The sequence below is a fragment of the Leptodactylus fuscus genome, chromosome 2 (genome assembly GCF_031893055.1).
Source record: "Leptodactylus fuscus isolate aLepFus1 chromosome 2, aLepFus1.hap2, whole genome shotgun sequence".
Taxonomy (NCBI): domain Eukaryota; kingdom Metazoa; phylum Chordata; class Amphibia; order Anura; family Leptodactylidae; genus Leptodactylus; species Leptodactylus fuscus.
Window position 1 is genome coordinate 151087104 of NC_134266.1, and position 19762 is coordinate 151106865.

The window sequence follows — 19762 nt, forward strand, 5'->3', positions numbered from 1 at the left end:
CACAGGCTGAGGCCGATTACCTTCAGGTTGCCTGGCTAGTCCTGAGTAATGCCAATTTTGCCCATTGCAGGCAAAGCTCTAAATAAGATGAATGGGATTCAATATCAGAAAGCAAACACATTACACTCTGATGGTTCTAGAAAGAGTGTGGTACAAGGATTATTTACACTGCGATTAACCGTATGCAGGAATAATCATTCAATACGGGGGCAGACAAATCACTGTAGATTTTAGGAGCCAGTCATATCACTCTGGAAACCAGTTTAATTTTTTTTAATAACCAGTTAATGAAACAAAACAAAACCACAGCCTAAAGAGTCACCACCGTAGCTATGGGGGCTCTCTTTTACCCTGCCTTCAATATCCATTGTGTAAAATTCAGATACTCAAGATTAAATATTAAAAGGGTTTTCCAGGAGTTACATATTAATGACCTATCCTTAAGATAGGTCATCAATATCTGATCAGTCAGTGTCCAACACACTGGACTCCCACCGATCAGCAGTTGAAAAAGTCGCACATTACATCGGAGCAGTGCGTGGTTCTGAAGCTCAGCCACATTTTCTTGAATGGTAGGGAGCTGCAAACAAGCTATGTGATGAATGAACATGACCGGCATGTAAAGTGGCGTTCACCCATGTGCAGCTGCTGCTTTGAGCAGCTGATCTGCAAGGTTCCTAAATGTCAGACTCCCACCAATCAGATATTGATGATTTATTTAAAATAGAGTGCTTTATGCCAATCTGTAGGCTAATGTGTACAAAGCCACTGCCAATGTTTCATCACTCGTGAGAAATAGAGAAAGATCAATAGGGCGCTGAGCAGTGTGACTGCAGAGAACAAAGTGCTTGTATGTTTATATAACATAGACATCCCCTTTAATTGATAGAGGCCCCTCATTAAGCCAGACGTAGGGGTAATCTCAGTAGATGCGGTGTGATTCTTTAGGTTCCATCCAGATGATGCTTTTTACACCCATGTGACCCTAGCGTCAGGCGTAATCTCAGACCTTCCAGGTATATTTCTAATCTTAGACCTTCCAGGTATATTTCTAATCTTAGACCTTCCAGGTATATTTCTATGTATCCAGACCAGACACACAAGTCATGTGATTGTTTACAAAAAGTTTCCAAATAGTTATAAAATATAAAGACATATCAGCCATCTAAAGCAAGAACAGACCAAGTTGAGGAGGGCAAACACAGGCTGGTGAGATTGGGGTTCACTCCTGATAAGTGTATTGGGGGTGTCTTGAAGTAAACAAGCCATCTGCCATAAGCAGGACAGTGACCTTGAGCAGGCTTCTCCCAGCTGTCTACAGTCACAGACAGGGGCCACTCTGGGACAAACTACAGGACACACTGTCACCAACACAACGCATAAAATAACGCATCCACAGGGAGTGTAGCTGTACACACTATCATACAGTGACCGCAGTCTCCTATTGTCACTACACGTTGGGATCAGCTCCTTACAAAAGTCTTCGGAAAGAATAGACTGCACTAAGACTTAAGGATGTGACACTGCAGACACAAGACATGCTAAACGTGTATCCTCACCTGACCAACAGAACACTCGGCCCGCAGGCCTGGATCTTCGCTGCCCTACTCAATGCCACGGACATGGCTCTGCTCGCCATCTTGCACAACCTACAGCGCTGCCAATGAACGTCAGGGAGTGGAGGAGGAGCTGTGCTGTAATTCTGACAGGCACCGCCAGGTGGTGAGCTGCCGTCTTGGAAACACTCTTTACAATTAGCTGCAATGCTAAAGTCAGCCACTAGAGGGACGTCGTGCGTTTGTTTCGCGGCATTGTACAGGGATAAAGTGTTAGTTTATAGTTTTTATATGTGACAAATGTTTACTTAGGATGTAAATTGTTAAATAAAACACTTTGAGACTAACTATTACCATTATAAATATGTTTTTAAGTCTGGATTCACATACAAAGTTTTGTTTGGGAGTTTTATATGTTTGAGGTTTGTTACATTTTTATAGTCAAAAACTTTAACTTAACTTTAACCCCTTAAGTACACAGCCTAAAATGCCTTAAAGAGTACTTTTCAGGTCCTCGGGCACATGCGGTTTTGTATACCACTAGAAAGCCGACAGTGTGCTGAATTCAGCGCACTGTCGGCGTTCCCGTTGTGTGCTCCTTCACAAGCGATTTCAGTACCGTTAGCGATCTCAGCCCACTGTCAGAAGGCTGTTCCTGACAGTCTAGCTGCACTGACTCTCAAATAAACGAATAGAAAAGTTATGAACTCACTGTGAACATACCCTGAGGGTCAGTGCAAACAGAGTTTTTGGCGCTGATTTTGAGGCTGAATCCGCCTCAAAATCAGCCTCCAAAAAAAGCCTCCCAATACAGTTCTATTTTTTTCCACGTGGATTCTGACATGGATTCAGCACCACAATCCTCACTAAAAAACTCTGTGTGAATGGACCCTTTTTTTAGGTCAAACTACTGATCCTGACTTCTCTATTTTTCTACAGCGCAGCTCCTTCAGAAATAGCTCTCAGCATCCACCCTAAAAACATGATGGAAGCTTTTGTCTGTCTGTCCCTCTGTCCTTTCTACTGTCAAGCTTCTTTACTTTTGTAATAGAAGAAAAAGCCCTTCATACATTTGTCAGAAAAGTAAAAATCGTGATAGAAGAAAGCTTTTCTTATGTTTATCAGCCCAAGGCCACTTCAGCATTTGTTATGGAATCAGTGCAAGGCTACTTACGATTTATTGGACCAGCTGTGTGGTGTTACTACTTTGTTCAATATGAGCTGGGAATGGCACCACAACTGTGGAAATCATCTTGTGTGGGACCAGTTTCAAAGACACCTCATCCAATGGACCTTAATGGCTACAGACCTGTAGCACTGACATCCCACTTGGTGAAGGTCCTAGACTAGACTGGTCCTGGCAGATCTCCGACCTTTAGTTAGTTCTGTTATGGACCCCCTCCAGTTTGCTTATCGGTCGGGGATTGGGGTAGATGATACCATCATGACGCCATCATCCACCTTCTTCACAGAGCTCTTCCTCATCTGGAGAAATCAGGGAACACTGTGAGGATAATGTCCTTTGATCTATCCAGTGCTTTTAACACCATACAGGGCTAGTAAGGGCTACTGAGAGACAAACTGGCCTTTGTTGGAATGGATTACATGGGGAACTGAGAAGGGGTTGGAGGTGCACCACCAGAGATGGTGATGGGGGGTTGACCTGGTTAACTTAAATGGGAAGGGGTACACTAGTGGATAGGGGGGGGGGGCACCAGCAGGAGGCACTGAGGAGCTGAGAGAAGGTCGAGGGTGCACCAGCAGGAGGCAGTGTGAGGACTGAGGAGACAGCACTGGCAGTATAAAATGATGATGATGATGCAGCCAGTCAGGGCCTCACTCACTCCTCAACTCACAGTCTACACTCAAGTAGCAGGACAACTCTGAACAGTCAGTGAAATCTCTTCGCCATACAGGAGCATGTCCAGGAGTTATAGGGAGGTCATACAGGCACGTGGAGGCCACACACACTACTGAGCCTCATTTTGACATGTTTTAGGGCTAGTTCACACGTGAGTATAAGGGGAGGTTTTTGACAGCGGATTTCGCGTCCAAAACCTCCCCTTATAATGGTGGTCTATGGAGACCGCCGGGCTTCTTTTCTCCGCTAGCGGCGGGCTGCTGCTAGCGGAGAAAAGAAGCGACATGCTCTTTCTTCAGGCGGAAGCCGCGCGGGCTGCGCCGCACGGCTTCCGCCCGACTGCAGCACCCTCCATGTTGGCTCATTCATTTGAGCCGACAACGGAGGTGAAAGCCGCGACCGCGATGGTTGCGGCGGGCGGGTTTTGACAAGAGAGAGACGCGGCTCAGTGCAGCAGTCGCCGCGTCTCTCTCTGTGTCAAAATCCGCGCGGGCAGTTCACGTGTGAACTAGCCCTTAAGGACATTACATCAAAGTTGAATCAGCATGTAGTGTGTTTTTCCACTTTAATTTTGGGGGTGACTCCAAATCTAGGCCTCCATTGCTTAATAATTTGATTTCCATTGATGATTTTTGTGTGATTTTGTTGTCAACACATTCTACTTTGTACAGAACAAAGTATTCAATGAGAATATTTCATTTATTCAGATCTAGGATGTGTTATCTGAGTGTTCCCTTTATTTTTTTTGAGCAGTGTATTTATAATGGATTTTTTGAGTTTGTTTCTAGAATAAAATCAGGATATGTGAATGTAACCTCACTTTAAACCCTTGTCGCCACAGCCAACTTTCACTTGTTTTTCACTCACCACCTTCCAACATCCTTATCTTTTTTTATTTTTCCATTCACATAGCCATTTAGGAAATTAATTTTGCGGGACAAATTGTACATTATTATGGTACTGTTTAATATTCCGTATGATATAACAGAAGCTGGAAAAAATCCTAAATAAATGGAATTAAGAGAGTACTGCATCTGCTTGACTTTCTCACGTGCTTTGTTTTTATGGCATTCACTGTACAGCCAAAATGACCTTTTACCTGTGTTTTGTAGGATGATTACGGCAATACTGCTCACATGTCGTTGTGATGTCAATATTACTTGTTTTTCTTTGCATTGTGTGTTCACTTTGTTCTCTTATGAAAAAATTTGTAAAAATTAATTACACCTAAAACTCTGAGGGAAAAACTGTTCTGACATCGTGTTTTTTTTGCAGGGCTAGATGTACTTTTTAATTTATACAAAAAAAAAGTAGTGGTTCAGCCCTTGATTTTTTTTTTTCTTCCCCCTACCGTATGGGGAAATTTTTTTTTTAATAAGTTTATATATCGGCATTTTTGGGCACAGAGATAGCTAATGTTTGTGTGTTTTTGCTTTCTTTACATAACTAATCTAAGAATAGGAGGACGATTTATTTTATTTTTTTTCTTTTATTTTTAGACCCTTTAGGGTGTCTGATCAATAATACAATACAGTTCAACAGGCTCTCGGCTGTTATATTAACTGAATGCTGCCCCCAGATCTTGCAAACACAGGTAAGATGGCAGCGTCGATACACCCCTGGGAGAATGGTGTCTCCATCAGGTTTGACCAAGGCATCAGAAGGGCTAATGTCCAGGATCAGTGCAGGTATTGCCACCAGGTGTCCACTGTATAACATAGGAAAAAAACTAAAGGCTATGGCAGCCACTCAGCTCAACAGAGCATTTAGTGGGAGCCCCAATGATCAAACATGTATGACTTGTCTGTCTGACTTTGAAACAAATCCTTTATTTTTTAAATTTTCTTGTAGTGAAAGAAAAAGTGAAATGAAGATACAGTACACGCTAATTCAGATTTACACTAAGTTCAGACAAGCGTACCTGATCCGTTGTGGTGGTCTGTTGGAAAGGAACTGGACACTGTACTCATATATCTGAATAGCTGTGGTGACGTGCATGAAGCAATCTAGTAATCTGAAGATAGATGGCTTTCACCAGGTATGTGTGTAGCCCAGTAATTTTACTGTGGCTATGTGTAAGTCAAAGGTGAAGAAAACATAACATATAAATATTACAGGATCAAAAATCTTAATCTTTACTACAGCAACCTGCTAATATGTTGTTTTCACTGGTATTATATTGTGTCATAGCAACCTCTAATGATGCCATGAGGTTATCATTATGAGAAATACTTATGCAGTAATACAAGCAATCTAAAATGTAGAAAAAAAAGGTTTAACTTTAATAACTCATGTCTGAGGTAACATGTATAATACACAGTTTCCATAGAGAATAAATAGATCTTCATGAATCTGTCTTCTCTTCACTTATTCCAGCTGAAATTTTCAGACTCTGGAGATGTTTATCCAGATCATCTACATTAATGTCCTCTATACTTTCAAGAAATTTGCTGCCCGCACATAGCTTTCCAGTTAGTGGGTCGACCACTCTGCCAACTTTAAAAACTATTTCAGACAGTTCATGGGTGACATGCTTGCTTCTTCTTTCAGGTAATGCCTTTAGCAGCACGATATCACCTACTGTGCACTGCTCCTCTGCATCATGAGCAAAGTAAGTCTTCCTCTTGTTGTAGTACTACAATGAAAGAAACTGAATTTAGTCTCCAATACTTATGTACATACACTAACTAGAGCAACACATTGTCCATTCAGTGTTGACATTGCCTGTGCAAGAATAAACCCTATTGGTAAAGGGGCCTGGTGACACCCAGTTGATAATTTCTTCACATGCTTCCAGCAGAAATAACAGGGAAACTATCAGAGTTTTAAGACAAAATGCACCAGCATTATAACTGGATTAGGCAGACGTGTATTTAGGAAAACAGAAATATCAATTTTTGAAATGTGAGGCTGAGGCCCCGCAGCAAAAAAGCACTGCAGGAAAGACGTATCGAGCTTCTACCTGCAGCGCTTTAGACAGAAAGTTCTCGAGTTTTCCTCTGCAGACTTTCTGTTACAATTAAACCTAGGGGGGAAACAGTCAGCATTGCCGTAGGTAGAATTCACATGCTGCGATTTACAAAACCACACCGGTTTTGGAAATCACAGTGTGTCCACACCATGTTTTTTTTTTCCACAAAGTGGGCATGGGATTTGCTAGATCCCAACCATTTTGCCCCAACTGTAAAACCCGCGATTTTTCGTGGAAATCGCTGCGTTTACGTCCCATGGAGCCTCGGCCTTAATGACTATTTTTCTGTTAGACATCCTGTGAAGCTAATCTTAAAAGGATTGTCCAAGAATTTACAGTGGAGACGAGGAAGTTTTCAACTTATTTAAAATAAAAAATAACAAAAAAACAAACCATACATAACTGTCTCCAGCCACTGTATGTTCAAAAGAGATCAGTGCCTTTGCTGCTGGAAGAACCTCTTCATGTGTGGCCTCAGCAGCAGCTGGAAAGGATTGTTTCAGTAGTCACATACAGCACAGGACTTTCAGCGGGGAAGGCACTGTGTTCTACCAAACAGTCAGCAGAAGCGGACACCAGAGAGCTAGGAACAGGTGAGTATGATTTTTTTTTTTTTTTTTAATTAATGCTACACCATTTCAGCCCCCTCAGTGATTTTTCGAAATCCTATACTATCCCTTTAAGGCTCAACGTTGCCTTGATGTCAGCATATCACATATCAAAACTTATGATTTGACTCCCCAGAAAATAAGTACATCCAGAAGTTCCTAGCAGTTGCTTAATCTCATGACCCAAAACAAGGTTTCTAGGGAAGTTAGGTGATCTAGTTGTAGGAATATGGGCCTAAGTAATAAGATGACACGTACTTTACTATTTTAGATCTATCCTACACATAGCTCTGAGGAGAAAATACATAGAAGCTGCACTCACCTTAAGCAAGTAGGAATCCAGCACCATCCTGGTCACTCTTACTTTAGCAGTTTTTTTCATCTTTGTCCCTATTACTTTTCCTACAATCCATCTGGCATGAACAGAGGTGCGTACAAGGGACATTGTGATGACAGAATTCTCCTAAACCAAGAGACCACCACAGTGAATTACACATTCCAAGTTCAATTCATTTTTATTTAAAAGCATATGGAACAGGGCAAATAAACAAAAACTGTATTCTTTAATCCTCTTCAGCCACAGTGGTCTCTGGCAGGCTCTGCCTACCTCCTGCAGTGATGATGTGGAAGGTATGCACAAGTGAACACTGTAGCCAATCAATGGGATTATTGGTCTTGTGTCACAAATGCCAGCATTGCTGACAAGGCCAATGTTTAGCTGCAGTAATCGTGCACATGTACAGTACATCATTGTTGCAGAGGTAAGCAGAGACTGGCAGCGACCACCAGAGTGATGCTGGAGCGATGCAGGATTAGAAATTTATGGGGGTTATCTGGTTTCTATTAGAATAGATCATTAATATTAGATCTTCAGGTATCCAAATCCTGGAGATCCCAGGACTGAGGTAGTGCGGCTCACGGTATGATTTACATATGGCAAGCCACGCTGCTCACTCGCCGGTCAAATTGGAGTGTAGGTACTGTATCATTATCCCATTGAAATCTATATAGTTTGTATGGTGAGTGAGCAGCATCTATCGAGCGAGCCGCTATCTCGGTTCTGACACCCGCAGATGTAATATATATATAGCTTATGCTAATGATAGACACATTTTTCGCAGGATTAACTCTAGTGCCTTATGTGCATTTTAACCCTTTAAGGATGTAAAACATTTAGCCTTAAACGGGTAACATTTTATCCCTCTCTGCATTCCAGCGTTCAGTATTTTTTACGTTTCAATGTAACTTTACCAGACAAATCAATATTTTGTGAGTAAGATTTTTTAACAGTTTTTATTACTTTTTGTTTTTCACATCTGTATCAGGAGTCTTTGTTGCGGAATCTGTCAAAAATCAGAGAGAAAAGTCATGCATGGAGTGCTTTTGTCTCTGCAGATTTCAGTATAAAAACATCAGAACCCCAACAGACCCCATTATGGTCTAAGGGGTTGCGGGTAACCGTTGTTTTATCAGCAGGCTCTCCATCATTCAGATCCATCAGCAGAACTGGACAACAGAGTGCAGGAGTGAACCTAGCCTAACTGTGGTGCTTGTTTAATACGCTTCACCCTGGTAATAGATTCCCTTTAGATCACTATTAAACGATTGTGAATTGCCTACAGAAGCACATGGCTGCTTTTACAAGAGCATGATACTATATAGGAAGAGATTATATACACAAAACATAAGAGGCAGATTTCCACTGACACGAACCACAGTTGCAGCCAGTGCCAGCTGCAATGTGTGAAGCTGAAGAGAACAGGACACGCAGACATAACACCACAAGAGGCTGACACCGTGTAACAAGCAGCACACCACAGTCACTCAGTTCTGCCACTTCATGTGCACACAGCAGTAGGCTGACATTGTCACTAGGCTGCCACTCACCTCCAGCAGCAATTTCCTGTCTCTCCGACCTCTGTCGCATGATTGACGTCATCGGCTTCTATTAACCTTCATTTAGCTAGAGAGCCGCTGCCACGCTGTTTGCCTCACAGCGCCATCTGCAGGCTCCAGTGTCCTTTACCGACAAGCACAAGGAGGTTGTAATACACGCACGTTTGGGGCAAACAAGAATTTTTATTAAAATGCTGAAATACTTCTTTCTAGCATTGTATGGTTTTGGTTAGAGACGGCATTTACATGGCTCTGCTTCGTGTGTGTCTGTGTGTGTGTGTATATATATATATATATATATATATATATATATATATATATATTGTATTTTTTTTTTGTTAGATGGAAACCAATATAAGAAGCCTTTCCATTGTGATTGTGGAAGAAATTGGAAGTGGCTTATTTTAGGGGCGCTGCTAATATAAAATGGCATGGCTAACCTACAGCAGGTGCATTACTTCTAGATACTAAGGTATCCAAAACGTTAAGGCCGGGTTCACACAGGTTATTTTGGACTGGAATGTGACACGGAGGCCGTCTCACATTCCAGTCCAAAAAACAGGTAGCCGCGACTGGATGCCGGTGTAGTGCAGTGCACCAGCATCCAGTTGCTGCACTCCGCTCCGGATTAGGCCCAAATGAGTGGGCCTAGTCGGGAGGAGAGTGTCTACAGGCGGATGTCGCGAGACGAATCCGCCTGAAGAATGAGCAAGTCGCTTATTTTTTTCGGGAGACGGAACAAACCGCTCCCAGAAAAAAGAACTGACCAGCTCCCATTGATTTCATTGGGAGCCCTTTTTTTGGACAGAATTTTGAGGTGGATTTCACCTCAAAATGCTGACCAAAATATGGTTTCCTTTTTCAAAGAACCCATTGAAGTCCATGGGAGGCTTTTTTTCAGCGCTGAAATTTCACACCAAATTCCTCACCATTTTCCTCCGTGTGAATGGACCCTTAGGCTCTATTCAGGAATCTGCAATGCCCTGTTAATACAGACTGTCAAAAAAAAAATTGGTCATTGAATATAAAATGAATTGAGCCATTCTTTAAAGGGGTTTTCCATTCCTAAATTGATTTTTTTTTATACTGATGACTGACCACCATGTGATCTATGAGGGTTTAACACCTGGATCTCACAGATCAGCTGTTGCAGCAGCTTTTAGGCACTGGATGTTGCTAGAAGATGGGCAGCTTGTGTAGTACCACTCCATTCAAGCAGTAGGAGTGGTGTTCTCCGAAACCAATGGATGGGGTTGCTGTACAGCTCCTAATACCTCCACAGAAATCACATACTGATAACCTGCCCTGTGGCAAGGTCATAAGTATGAAAATCCCCTTAATAACGTTCGTGTGAACAGAATCTATGGCCACTTTCACAGCGATATACACTGCTCAAAAAAATAAAGGGAGCACTCAAATAACACATCCATGATCTGAATGAATGAAATATTCTCATTGAATACTTTGTTCTGTACAAAGTTGAATGTAACGACAACAAAATCACAAAAAAAATCATCAATGGAAATCAAATTTATTAACCAATGGAGGCCTGGATTTGGAGTCCCCCCAAAATTAAAGTGGAAAAACACACTACAGGCTGATCCACTTAAAACATGTCAAAATGAGGCTGCGTAGTGTGTGTGGCCTCCACGTACCTGTATGACCTCCCTACAACGCTTGGGCATTCTCCTGATGAGGTTGTGGATGGTCTGAGGGATCTCCTCCCTGAATCTGGATTTTCCAGACCTCCGATATTGACATTCTTAGGATAGGTCATTAATATTAAAATCGATTAAAACCACTGTCAATCTAATATTGATGTCTGCATGGAACTTGATAAATGGACCTTACTAAAGAGGGTATTCTTCTGATACTGTTACAAATAGGAGTAGTCTGCTGAAACAATAATAAGAGACACTCTGCTGGCACTGTTAGTAACGATGGCATGAAAGGAATAAAGTGGCTTTATAGGGATGGTCATTGGGACAACAATAAGTGGAATAGACTATATGAGGCTGAAGAGGACACCTACTGTCAGAGACACATTACAGGAAGAAAGTAAAAAATACAGGGGGTATTGAGTTCTTGGGGGTATAGCAATATCTCAAGGTAGCAGGGGTTCTCAGTTGCCATACACTGAAGCAGATTTATTATGTGAAACAAAAAAAAAAAAGAAAATGTTCTGCTCTGCTCCACTATGTAATCTAAGCAGTCCCTTAATCTGAATCAGAGAGGACAAAATAAGCAGTAAGAGTTGAAGAGATGCCCTGGAGCTAAAAGATTATCATGGATGGCTGACTAGTGCATAAATATAAATGACCAGGGTTACTTTTTCTACTTGAACTAGTTCGTGGTAATATCGGGGACTCACCAAATCCAATCATGCTATACACATTATACCCACCAACCACTGGTGAAACTATATGGTCGCAGCTGCAATCAGGCCTATAAGCCAAAGGGTTCCATAGGTCAACCTCACCCCACAAAGAGTTTGTTGACAAGTTAGAATCTGGCAGTGATTGTGAGGCAGATTCTTCTTCAAAATCATCACTAGATTCTGCCCTAGTTCTGGCAGGGCGCTCAGCTGTAAGTCAGTTGACTGGTCCCATTCATCTGGGGCCGATCAGACCCCAGAGTATAATGATCGGAGACTCAGAGAAGGATACAAATGTAAAAAACAATGCTACTTACCTCTCCCTGGCTCCTGTGCACTCCCTGTTACTTTCAGCCCTCTTCAATGTTGGACCAGAGGCCGAAAGACTGCTGTAGTGCAGGAAAGGTAAGCAACACTGTTTTCTATGTTTCTTAACCTCCCCTGAGTCTCCGATCATTATACCCTGGAGTCTGAAAAGACCCCCCGAGTATAATGATAGCAGTGTTTGTTGGGGTCCGCGGCCTCACCGATCCCTGCTCCTGCTCACAGCCGCCTCCGCAGAAGGGGAAGCATAGGTGGCCATGAGCAGGAGCGGTGACCGGTACGTAAATAGGGCCCGTTACCTGCTGGAGTTAATCCAGCAAGTAACAGACTATAAAAACAAAAGAAAAACAACATCAGGTGCCCGCCAGGCCCTCTAATGTCCCGGGCCCTGTGGCAGCCGCTAACGCCTTATGCCACTGGTTACACCCTTGCCCAAGTAGCAACAATTTTCACAGTGCAACATAATATACCTCTCCGGAACTGCTAAACAAATAGTGCAGTATAAAAAAAGTTGGTCTTACAAAATTTCCCCCAGGGGTGAAGCTATAGGGGGTGCAGAGATAGTAATTGCTGTCAGACCCTGAAACTTCATGGCGTCTGAAGGCCTCTGTGCAACATAAGAAGACACCAGCAGTATAGAGAGTACATGGTAACTGTGTATATTTTTGCCTTGGGGGGTGAAAGTTACGCCTCTCACTCCCTGTATTGTGTCACTAAAAGCTGCTATTGTGAGGCTTGAAATTGTAGTTATATAATAGTGATACTGAGAAAACAACTAGCTGGCTGGTTATGCTGTTCAAAAAATGTACAAGATTTCAGATTTGCCTTTAGTTGTGTTTGCTGTTGACTGCGGATCCCCCTGCTTTTCTGGAGTTAATCACATACTTACAATTGGAGCATTCCTTTCACTGAAGATTGACTCACCTATCATTCCTTTCAGGTTATACACATTCCTTCCTGTTTCTTCATTGGCTGACACTCCTACCATTATTGGCTTAGTATATGTGTCATGGATTACAGCTCCCATATCTTCCTGCTTAACTCCTATGTACGTGTAGGAAGTAGTGTGGAGTTTCATATCAACTGAGTAGGACGCAGCTTCCTGGATTTGCAAGATTTCACTGTTTTAGATCCATTATTTTTAACTGAATTGCCTACTTTTTGCTAAAGTTGATTTGTCTGAATGATATGCTTCCACCAGAGCTTGAAAAATGGCTTTTTGGCATCAAACTAATTTTTTGAAATCACTTCAACAATCCAACACAGGATTAACTTTATTCTGCTGATGTTTATGAGATCATAACAGATTATATTGTGATACTGGAACCTGGATTGCCTGAATTCAATAGATATAGAAAAACTGAAAGGAAGATCTGATGAAACAAGGACCATTCCTGCAGAATATGCAGTGTTTAACAACCATCTCTCACAATTTTGAAGCTTGGTAAAGTAAAATATGTATTTACAGATCATAAAGAATATGACTTATTAGAGATTTCTAATTGTTTTGTGGATAACCCATTCTGTAGTCTTTCTGACTAATCTGTATCAGAAGACAAATTGGGTCATATGGAATGTTTCATTTTACGTGAAGCAAAGTTGTCATATGTGTGGCATTAGAGCCAAAACATTGATACACATTCAAATATTTTATTCTTCTTCTTATTATTATTATTATTAATAATAATAATAATAATAATAATAATACAATATATAATGATTGCGAAATATTTCTCCTGGGATACAACAATTTATAGTTCCTTTATACAAAACAAAGCACCGTGGCTGGGCTCCTGAAAAGCCATAGGGGAAATTTATCTATGTCGGTTAGCCAGAAAACTGGCATAAAGGGATGATACTGAGGTGTATGTTTGGTGCAAGGACCTTTAATGGGTTAGACATGCGCCTCAAGACCATATCCGCACCTCGTCTGCTCCATTCTTCAATTGTGGGCAGGGATCAAAAGCGGGCCATGGCAGGGACACTTTGGCCAAATTGATTTATTTGAATGGAAATTTTCACCAGTTGCCTCCTGCTGTGGATTTCTATTTTGGCGCAAGGACCTACAACAGGCTTATGAAGAATCCGCAGTCTTGGTGTCTACACCAGTTGGGCCATTTATTAAGAGTCTGAAGAGATTCCAGAGTATAATAGTAGTTTGTGGATGAACCCCAAAAATATGAGAACTTGTTCAGTCATCCCTAAGTTTTCTGGGTTTTTTTTTGCTTCATTTTGTTAGAATTAGCATTATACTTTGTAGAGGGGCTACTAAGGGGCATTATAGTATGTGGACGGTCACTATACAGCATTACGCTGTGTGGTGGAACCACTATGGGAAATTATACTGTGTGGAAGGCTGCTATGGGACATTATACTGTGTGGGGGCCACTATGGGACATTACACAGCATGGAGGGCTGTTATGGGGCATTATTCAGTCACAGGGATCTTTGGCAGGAATTGGAGGAGGAGGGCTCATGCTTTTTAAATAGCTTGAGGCCCATGGTACTCTAAGGGGGCATTCACACTTGAACCTGTGTCCGCTCGCGTGGGTCTCCGTGCTATCTCGGGGAAACTGGATAAGGCACAGCTTCCCGGTGGTCAGATTTAAAACCCATTCATTTGAATGGGTTTTTAAAGCAAACCGCCAGTGTCTGTATGCAGTCTCTCCACAGGGAAGCCCGTTGTTTTTGTACAGACATAAAGTCCTGCCTGTTCAACATTGTGTCTGTGCAAAAAAAAAAAATGGTTTCCTTGTGGAGAGGCTGCATATGGACAGCAGCAGTTTGCTTTAAAAACCCCTTCAAATGAATAGGTTTTAAAACTGACTGCTGGAAAGCCGTTCCCTATCCAGTTTACCCGGGAATTCGACGGAGACGGGTTCAAGTATGAATACCCCTTTACTCTGTCTTTGCAAGGGTTAGATAGACATGTATGGTTTCTTCTAAAACATCACCCTGGTCCTCAGCTATCCACATTGAGGCTACATTCAGATGACCGATAGCCTTTCCCCATGACGAAGCCACTTATGTGGGTAAACGCGCGTCGGGGCGCGTACTGATGCATGTTATACATACAGGTAATGTTAAATGTAGTTCATATGCCTTTTCTCATGTCTGCAATATTGTGGGTTAATGTGTTAGCTTTTAGCAATTGCTAGTGATTCAAGATCCTTTCATATACCTATTTGAACACAGTGAATGATACCCATTCTATGGAGTACCTCCTTTTTTGTCATTAAATATTGCATTGACTAATTATAAAGTGCATTCCTTTATGGAAACCTATTAGTATGTATTTCATTGCATCCATTGTTGGTTGCACCAATTGCCTCTGAATCCATATTTATTGTTTATTTATGTTTTTTCAATAAATTTATACTTTTTATATCTATTTTGTTCTTATGTGGTAGTTGGCCTTTTGGTCAATGTGGTTGGATTCAGATGACCGAGTTTCGTGTGTGAAAAATGGTCCGTATGTGAACCAGATTTACCAGCCTGAATAGTATGTCAGGAGAATGACTCCTACCATTATAGTTATTTATGCTGTTAGGAATCCCTGCCTCCCAGCAAAATACTGTTCCGTACTATAATCACTATGAAAAAGTATTTTGCTAGGAGGCAGCGTTTCGCAGTTGAAACTCGGCCATGTGAATGTAACCTAATTTTAGTACAGCTGAGATGCAACAACAGACACAACCCATGAACAAGTGAGTGGCTGTTTCTGAAATAAAGAAACAGTGGGTCACATTTACTACTGCGGATGTACCGGCAAAGTGGCAAAAAATGATCCTCAATTTGGCACATTATTGGTGCACTGTGTTGCATGTAATCCTCTGTGCCCTGCTTGCCCAGGGGGAGGAATGGGTGGGAATCTGGGTGGGCCAAGGCAGGGATACCCTGGTCTGCAAGATTTTCTATAAGTGTCAAAATTCCTATAAGTCTCAAAAAATGCTACGTATTTTCAAATCTTTTTTGAAACCTTGAAATTAATGGCCTACTATTATCACATCTAGAGATCCCAAAACGTGGCTATGATCTTTATGAGAATATGCAATGACATCAAGCTTTCCCAAATAGTCCCGCGCTTAGTTCATACTGCACATTCTGCACATTCTTAATTTGCTTCATCATTAGTAACACAGTGCACAGTGAGTGAAATTTTACCCATGAATATAATTAATGCTATGATTCATTCTAAGAACTCTATAGGAATGATGTATTAAATTATTAACATACTTTCTGCTGGTTGTTTAGTCATTTATTATTACCTAGTTTATAGACTTGGCCAGAAACACTGTATGCACATGTGATCTGCAATTCCTGCAAAGCTTTCAAACTTTTATATAACCAACTTTGGGCCAAAATGTTTACTATTGCACCAAATGAGACCGTTTTTGACTGCATGTAGATGAGTTACAGCTCATGATATGTCAGTCAGTCTAACATAAAGAGGTTATCCATAGGATAGCATAGGTAATCATTATCAGATCAGTTGGGGTCCAAAATAAGGAGGTGTTTTGGCTACCAGAAAACATATACTAGATATACATCCAGAAGCAGCACTGCTTCTTTTCAAAGAAATGGGAGCAGGGGTGCAGTGTTCCATCTACACTATATGGACTGGAATCTGTATACAGTGTACAGAACTGTATGGTGTATGGACACTGTAGTCATGGCACTTGGAACTACAGCCTCACTCCCATCTACTTAAATTGGAAAACATCTGATGGGATGTGAGTCCAGATGTGAGGCCCTGACTTATCTGATACTGATGGCCTATCCTTTGGAAAAGTCATCAGTATCAATTAAATTCAGGTCCTGGACAACCCCTTTAACGTGGCAAGCTCCATTACTCACTTAGAAGTGAATGAAGAAATGGTCATGTATGCACACTATTAAAACATTCACAGAGGAGATTTGGACACCCCCATTCTCATAATCAGTGGGGGTCATAGCATTTGGACCCTTAGTGACCAAAGAATAATCGCTTCTCCAGTGAATAGGTGATAAATGTTATGTATGGTAAAATCACTTTACTATGCCTTGAGATTGTGAAGATGTTACATATAGCTGCAGTGGACCTTTGACACAAGCTTTGTCTTGTCTGTATACTTTGTTCATGCCCTTTGGATGCTATGTATAACTAAGTCCGATGAAAGTCCACAAATGTGGCGTTTCACCTAAAGTTTATCACCTTAAGATGATGTTAACTGAGCTTTCAGTATTTTTGACTATCATAGTTATTTTTTTTTCTGCTAACAGATTATAGCAATACCATAAACTATGTCCATCCGGAGTCTGAAAAGGAAGCAGCAGCAGAAGACTTTCAGAGTGAAGGTTGTAACAATGGAATCAGAAATGGAGTTAAATAGTGAGGTTAGTTCTTACCATACAATATAATAATACCAATGGTAACACTCAGAAATCATGGTGATAACTGCCTAATGTAGATAGATTTTTGTGGATAGACATTGCTGAAGTTTCCAGTGTGAATGCAGGAAAAGATTAGTAATAAAATATAAAACTATGGTTTACTATCGCTTATTCATTAAGATGTAACGATCATTAGTGACAGTCCATAGATGTAAATGACACACCACAATAACTTTGCACTTCACAGGGTACAACTAGTAGTCATTCCTATCAAGAGGGGCATACAAAACATAGATAGATATCCTCTACTGGGTATACATCTGAACGATAAAACTACTCAGCCATGTATCAATCAATATATCTCTAGTTAGGGACAAGAATAGGTTCAGTAACAGCAGGTGTCAAAAGGAACTCCAATGCACATTACCAATCGCTGTATATGATGCAGATTTTTCACTGAATACAATATTATGCACTGAGACCTGTTCCATCTCTCACTGGCTACTAGGGTGAAGGCCAGATCTGTATAACCTGTGGGACTATATTCTAGAGAGGGGAAATATTGATATGTCATCTTCCCTTTTTATTTATGTTTTGTAACTCCACATTTGACAATGATTAATCTATAGCAATTTTGGATGTATGATACCAAGGTTGCATTATTACACTGAATTGTCCATGTGGTTCTGTTACTACATGCGATATAAAAAGGACCTGTCATTAAGTACACATTTCTAAAGGACCTACATCATTCGGTTCCCACTGTGCTTGTTTGCCATTTATGGGTTTGGTTTTTTTTTTTTTTTCAAATCTGTTCATCTACCTGCTTGAAAAGATATGATTCCTGGGGAGTTATATATAAATCAGCTCTTCTTCTAGGTGTAGTAACTTTATATCTTCTCTTATATCTTTTATACTTACTCCATGCTCTCCCTCGTTCATATCCACCATGGAAACAAACAACGCAGAGCCAGCCTGCTAATACAACAGTTACCCACACACACCTGCAGACCCCATAGACTACATTGGGGACTGCCGGGTTTCCACTGGTTTTATACTGAAACTGGCGGAAAGAAAAATCCTCTAGCACAGATGTGAACGAAGACTCAGAAACACAAATAAGAGCTATTTATGTATAACTTTTCAGGGACATGTCTTTTGAACAGATTAAAAATAAACAATGTAAAAGTCACTTGGTGACAGGACCTCTTCAATACAACAAAAACAGTCATGAATATATGACAGCTTGTAATAAACACAAATGCGACAAGGTTTATAAAGCATGGGATGTTTGGAGCCATTTTGCTGTGGCTAAACCCATGAAAACTTGATAAAGAAACCTCTTGAGTTATTGATAACCTCTTATATACTGATTTGTATTTCCTGTTACAGTTATGTGACATTCACATGCGTGTCACTGGGCACTGATTGAACGACAGGGATTGCACATGGATGGCATCCATATGCCGCCCTTTCCTCTCTGTCCCCATTCATTGAGGCCAGTGAGCATAGTCCACACATTGGACAGGAGTAGGTCATGTCCTGAGTTTTGCTCACGGCCCCATACACTGGACAGTGAAAATACAACATGGTGTGTATGCGGCTATAGATGTGAATGCGTCAGTGTGCTAACTGTCAAAAACACGGCTAGCACACTGACTGTGCATATGGTTGTATGCGTGAGGCCTTAATTTGTAATCAAAGTTTTATTTTTTTCACTTTTGTTGCTACTGAACTGTTTTTAAGCTTTAAAAATGTATTAAAAATAATTGAAACAGAAAAAATGTCGGACACCAGTAATTTAATACTGATGACCTCTTCTGGTCAACAATAGCAAAACAGACAGAAAACCTCTGTAAGTGTATGTCTACATCCAGTTTAATTTTACTGAAAAGTATATGTGGACATATCCAAGTGTAGTTTACGGTTGGTATGAAATTTGTGTCATTGCCATAAATAAATAAGAGCAGCTTGCTAGCCAACAATCCATTTGGAAAAGGCACACTTGGGAAGGAGATCCCTACTAAAACCCAGCAATTAATGGTGAATTAATTGTGAAAGCAAGACTTATTTTTGCCATCAATATGGAGAGTTCACTGAGTGTGAATGCATTATTTAATTGAATGGGACCTGTGTAAATCCTTATGTAAAGTGCTCCCTCTAGTGGAAGCTACTGGCAGACAGAATTATATTATAATACTGACTGTTGGGCTTAGAGTGAAGTATCAGAAAGCAAACTTTATACAGACTGTTTAAATTATGTAGAATGAAACTGTTAGGATGTTTTAACTACTCTTAGTAACCCCAACCCCACTACAGAAGATGTATATATCTGTGCAGTCAAGGAAATTGACATATTTTATGTGGGCACCAAATCACAAGGACAGGGAACTGGCACCAGGCTTGGGATGTCTTTTTGTAGCTTTGGTTCAGGATCCGAACCTGGCAATATCAGTCCCTTGGCACCCCCTCTGACTGACTTTAATCATTTTTAACTTGCTGGAGAAGTTACACAAATTGAAAATTATCAATAAAAAGACACACAATTTGCAATATGATTTCATGGTGTTGTTAATCAAATGTAATCTCCTTTATCAGTCAACAATTCATCTATGGCACAGGTGGTTTTACTAAGCAATGCTGTATTTGAGATGCATGATACCTTTCTATGTGACTAAGGAAGACTATGATAGATTAAAAGTCATCATGTCTCCTACATAACAAAGCAGAATCATCTCATTGTTCACATTATTCTAGAGAGTGTTTTTTTTTTTTTTTGTAAGGTTCACATAGCACAGT

The 19762-nt window shown here is 40.8% G+C and overlaps 3 protein-coding genes across 3 annotated transcripts in view; 1 reads left to right on the top strand and 2 right to left on the bottom strand.

The window, feature by feature from the left end:
• Positions 1–1670, bottom strand: part of NIPSNAP2 (nipsnap homolog 2) — a 28208-nt gene extending 26538 nt beyond the window's left edge. Inside the window, exon 1 of the mRNA XM_075264931.1 lies at positions 1560–1670. Within this exon, the coding sequence (XP_075121032.1) occupies positions 1560–1639 (80 nt within the window). The 5' untranslated portion in view covers positions 1640–1670. The remainder of the gene's footprint in view (positions 1–1559) is intronic.
• Positions 1671–4774: 3104 nt separating this feature from the next.
• MRPS17 (mitochondrial ribosomal protein S17) lies at positions 4775–9040 on the bottom strand. The gene is made up of 3 exons (XM_075262780.1): positions 8884–9040; positions 7319–7459; positions 4775–6052 (listed from the first exon to the last, which is right to left on the bottom strand). The coding sequence occupies exons 2-3, from the start codon at positions 7439–7441 to the stop codon at positions 5762–5764; spliced, it is 414 nt and encodes a 137-aa protein (XP_075118881.1). The 5' UTR covers positions 7442–7459; positions 8884–9040; the 3' UTR covers positions 4775–5761.
• Positions 9041–12889: 3849 nt separating this feature from the next.
• LOC142195302 (merlin-like) overlaps positions 12890–19762 on the top strand; it is a 48301-nt gene continuing 41428 nt past the window's right edge. Inside the window, exons 1-2 of the mRNA XM_075264948.1 lie at positions 12890–13034; positions 16853–16966. Of these exons, the coding sequence (XP_075121049.1) occupies positions 16874–16966 (93 nt within the window). The 5' untranslated portion in view covers positions 12890–13034; positions 16853–16873. The remainder of the gene's footprint in view (positions 13035–16852; positions 16967–19762) is intronic.